We start from the raw sequence: 4,920 nt of genomic DNA on the forward strand, positions 1-4,920 counted from the left end.
TGCTACTTGGGGAGGTGGCAAAATGTATTGTTTATTTAACAAAATTGTTTTTTCAGACGTTAAATGATCCAAATTATATTAAAAAAAAAAAGTAACTTTCAGTTTTCAAGGAAACCACCTGTAGTTTAACCAAAATGAGAATGTGATGTGGCTTCAGGTGGACAAAAAGCAAAACAAGCAGCCTTATATTCAAATGGTCTCTCACCACAAGATTAGCTTCATTGCTAGAACTAATTTTTTTTTTTTTGACATCTTCAACAAAGCAGCTCGTCTTTATTGCAGGGAAACTAGTGAGAAGCAAGCAGGGCAAGTGAGGGTCTCCCCAGGAACTCCCATCACTGAGCAGGACTGCCAGGTGACAGGTCTGTCTGCCCTCTTTGGTCCATCCTCTGGGCCAGGGGCCAGGACCCTGCTACTTGGGGACGAGGTAGGAAACGGCTTTTCCTGTTTTCTTCAAGGTCTCCAGCAGAGTGTCCACGCTGTGCTCAGAGGAGTTGATGCAAACCTTCTTGTTGGGCAGGTCAACGTCAGACTGAACTCCTTCCAGCTTGCTGAGGACCCGACTGACCGCATTAGAGCAGCCCTCACAGGTCATGTCCACGGAGAACTCGTGCTTCGGCATGACGGATGGCCACAGCCGCGGCAGCGCCTTTTCTGGCTCCGAGGGCTAGCTCCGGCCGCTAGAACTAATTTTGATTTAACAAGTTTCATGTATTAAAACAAGATTATATTATTTATCTAACACATTAAACTAACGCTCATTAAAATTCTAAAGTGATTTTTTTCACAAGTCATTCCTATCAAAATTGGAGATTAAGAATTTTCAAAAGTGGAAACAGACAATAATTTTAGAGCCTAGGAAATTTGAAGAAAAAGGAAGAATAGAGAAAAAATGTCAATGACTGGTACAAAGATAAAAGGTTAACACACTTGGATGCCAACTGAAAGATTGGTAGTTTGGTCCAAGATTGGTAGTTTGGTCCACCCAGAGGCACCTCAGAGGGAAGAACTGGTGATTTACTTCCTTAAAATATGTCTTTCAAAACACTATGGAAAACCGTTCTACTATGACACACACGAGATGACCATGAGTCAGAACTGGCTCGACAGCAATTGGAATGGTAACATGGTAGGAAGAAAGAAAGACGGCTGAAAGGAAACAAGAATTAGAAATGTAGAAATCAGCTTGACCCATCATTTAGTACCTGTTGAAGTCCAGTTGATTCCGACTTATAGCAGCCCTATAGGACGGAGTAGAAGTCCCCCATACGGTTTCTAGGGAGCTCCTGATGGATTCAAACTGCTGACCTTTGGGTTAGCAGCCATAGCTCTTAACCACTAAGCCACCAGGGTTTCCATCACTCAGTAGGCCTATCAAAATCTTCTCTGTGTGGCTTCACAGTACTTCACAAGATACCATCTCTCCAGTGAACCATTTCTCCCATGAGGTGAGTTAGGTTTCCTGATTCCATAAAATCTGTGTGAACGCTGAGCAACACATCTTGCTAACTCAGGTTAAGGTGACAACTGACACTGCCAACTTTAATAGAAAAAAAGCCTAGAGGAACTAAGACAGTAAAATAGGAATAACCCACTGCCGTCGAGTCGACTCCGACTCATAGCGACACCAGTATAATGAAGAGTGATTGTCAAGGAATAATAATAATAATAGTTTTCACCCCAGAGGAGTCCTGGTGGTACAGTGGTTAAGTACTCTACTGCTAATCAAAAAATCATTGATTCCAACCCACCAACTACTCCATGGGAGAAAGATGCAGCAGCCCACTTCTGTAAAGATTTACAGCCTTGGAAACCCTATGGGACAGTTCTACTCTGTCCTGAATGGTCACTATGAGTCAGAATCAACTCGACAACAATGGGCTAGTTATTACCCCAAACACAAGATTTCATTTTCGTTGTTATGTTACTATGTCTCTGATCATACACTGAAATGAAATATTATCTCCCATCGGAAGAATTAAGTCTCCTTTGGAGAGAGACTTGTTCATGGTTAGATCTCCAGTCTTTGATGTTATGCTCTGTAAATAATAGGTGATCATTAAATATATATCTGAATGAATGAATGTTGATTATTTACTTGAGCAATAGTAGAGAAGAGAAATAAGGAAATCTAATGTATTTTTGATTCTCACACACATTGGGAAGAATTGGGTAGATAGGGTTTCCCTGAAAACCCCTGAGTTACACCTAAAATTGCTCGTTTCAAAATCAATTCCCAATAATAAAACACGAAGACATATTATGAGTCAATATATTATTTTTCATTAATGGCACCCCCAGTGAGAATGCATTTACCAGATCTTCTTTTACAGGACGGATGTTTGAGAGTGGCTCCTCACAATGTGAATCAAACTGAAAGAAAGTTTTGACAGGAAGGCTAGGAGATCTTCCTGAGCCCCCAGCAAATAGAATAATAACTGGGAAAACGTAAATATTAGAATCCAAGGAGGCGGAAAACTGGTAGGAGGTCCTGACAATGGCAAATGCCAAGGAAAAACTGGGTTTATTAAAATTTGTGTATAAAACTTGGATCATATGGATCAGTTTGTTCATGGGTATTGTTTAGAATGATTGCATGTATTAAGAATTCAAAGAACTGTAGAGTTAGTGAGTTGGCAGGTACATTAATAGGAAAAGGTGATTTGAGGAGGAGGGCAGAAAAAATTGTCAAAAGGAAGGGTCGCTGAAATGTGTCTGAGACAGATTCTGAAGATCTGGGTACTGCTGAGGAGAACACCCAAGATGATCAGGCTGGCAGAAAAAGCAAGTACCAAAGACCATTCCTTCTGGGTTGTGGCCATGGCTCAAAGCACCAGGACAGCACAAACCAGGCATATTCCAGCAAAAAGGCTCCTCACATCTCTTCAGGAAAACCTCCGCCTATGCAACCATGTTATCAGGAGGGACCAATCCCTGGAGAAGGACAACGTGTTTGGTAAAGTACAGGGTCAGCAAAAAAGAAGAAGACCCTCAATTAGATGGGTTGACACAGTGGCTGCAAAAATGGGCTCAAGCAAAACAACGATTGTGAGGATAGCGCAGGACCAGATTGTGAGGACGGAGAAGTGCTTCATCCTGTTGACGTAGGGTCGCTATGAGTTGGAACCAACTCAATGGCACCTAACAACAGCAACAACAAGCAACCACTTTACTGGGTTAGAAATGCTTTCGTTTGATTAAATACAGGAAAGACAAAACAAAGATATAACCTTGTATTTTAAACATTTTTCTTCCTAATCTGAGATAATTTAAAGTACAAAGACATGATCTAACCCTTTGAAGATATTTTGCTTAGGTTAAATATAATCAGAGACCAGAATAAAATACTACTGGACAAATCCTACCCTGTTATGAAAAGTGAGCAGTTCAGTAAGATGGGAAAAGCAAAGAAAAAGGTGACTGGAAACAAAACAAAAATGTTTAAAAAAATATAATAATCTGTAAAATAGGGAGTGCTAATAGCTGTGCTATGAGTTGTGTCTTTGTTTGTTTGTTTTAATAGCTGTGCCACAAGGCAATAATATTGAGAAATAGCATATGAAACAAGGTATGTGATGAGTGACTTGTTTTTTGTTTTAGTTGCCAGCTTTATAAAGAGTGTTTCTAATCAGGGAATTTTACACCTGAGATTCATATTTAAATATTTCCAGTGAACTTCCATTATCCAAATGTAAAATGCACTACAATAATACTGCTTACATCTTTCATTCATGTTCCAAGCTAGCTTCCTTCTTACAGCCCTTCTCTTTTCAGAGCCAATCTCTCTTGACCTGACACAGGTAGTGATGAGAAATCATACAGCCATAACTACATTCATCCTGCTGGGGCTGACAGATGACCCAATTCTACAGATTGTGCTTTTGATATTTTTATTTCTCACCTACATTTTGAGTGTAACTGGGAACCTGACAATTATCACCCTCACACTTTCAGATTCTCACCTTAAGACTCCCATGTATTTTTTCCTCCGAAATTTCTCTTTCTTGGAAGTGTCATTCACCACTGTCTGTGTGCCCAGATTTCTGTACACCCTGACAACTGGAGACAAAACGATTACCTATAATGCTTGTGCCCCACAGATGTTTTTTGTTGTCCTCTTTGGAGCCACCGAATTTTTTCTCCTTGCTGCCATGTCCTATGATCGCTATGTGGCCATCTGTAAGCCCCTGCATTACACAACCATCATGAACAGTAAGGTCTGCACTACCCTTCTTCTCTGCTCCTGGTTTGCTGGCCTGTTGATCATCCTCCTACCTTTTAGTATGGGTCTCCAGCTGGAATTCTGTGACTCAAATCTCATTGATAGTTTTGGCTGTGATACGTATCCTGTTTTACAGATATCTTGCTCAGACACAATGCTTATAGAAAAAAATGCCTTGGGTTTTGCCGTGGTAACACTAATTATTACCCTAATTGGTGTGGTTCTTTCATACACATACATTGTCAAGACCATTCTAAAATTCCCTTCTGCCCAACAAAGAAAAAAGGCCTTTTCTACATGTTCTTCTCACATGATTGTGGTTTCCATGACCTATGGCAGCTGCATCTTCATCTACATCAAGCCTTCAGCAAAGGAAGGAGTGGCCCTTAATAAGATGGTGTCAATGCTAGCCACTTCTGTTGCCCCTTTGCTTAACCCATTCATTTATACACTTTGAAACAAACAAGTCAAAGAAGCCTTCAAAGACACTGGTAAAAAAATTGCGTTTCTCACAAAGAAGTAAGAGACAATTAATGCTTTGTGGCCGAGCTTAAATCTGAATAACCCATAATCATCTTTCATGACATTACCACACACATTGTTTCTTCCTATTCTGTACAGTCATCAAGCTAGACTTTCCCCTCAAGTATTTTTCTATTACGATCAGAAAAAAGAAAAAAATTAAGCTATTTAGTTTA

The 4,920-nt window shown here is 40.1% G+C and overlaps 2 protein-coding genes across 2 annotated transcripts; one reads left to right on the forward strand and one right to left on the reverse strand.

Annotated features, from left to right (window-relative positions):
- Nucleotides 1-366: 366 nt before the first annotated feature.
- On the reverse strand, nt 367-622 carry LOC135231358 (copper transport protein ATOX1-like). Its single transcript, XM_064285227.1, has one exon. It carries the CDS (start codon nt 620-622, stop codon nt 413-415), a length of 210 nt encoding a protein of 69 aa, XP_064141297.1. The 3' UTR covers nt 367-412.
- A 3,184-nt stretch (nt 623-3,806) lies between these two features.
- LOC135231359 (olfactory receptor 6C2-like) lies at nt 3,807-4,679 on the forward strand. Its single transcript, XM_064285228.1, has one exon. It carries the CDS (start codon nt 3,807-3,809, stop codon nt 4,677-4,679), a length of 873 nt encoding a protein of 290 aa, XP_064141298.1.
- The last annotated feature ends 241 nt before the right edge of the window (nt 4,680-4,920 follow it).

Source organism: Loxodonta africana, chromosome 4 (assembly GCF_030014295.1).
Source record: "Loxodonta africana isolate mLoxAfr1 chromosome 4, mLoxAfr1.hap2, whole genome shotgun sequence".
Taxonomy (NCBI): domain Eukaryota; kingdom Metazoa; phylum Chordata; class Mammalia; order Proboscidea; family Elephantidae; genus Loxodonta; species Loxodonta africana.

Bases quoted from the DNA above. Each gene is read 5' to 3' on its own strand.
- LOC135231359 (XM_064285228.1), top strand. From the start codon at position 3,807: ATGAGAAATCATACAGCCATAACTACATTCATCCTGCTGGGGCTGACA.
- LOC135231358 (XM_064285227.1), bottom strand. From the start codon at position 622: ATGCCGAAGCACGAGTTCTCCGTGGACATGACCTGTGAGGGCTGCTCT.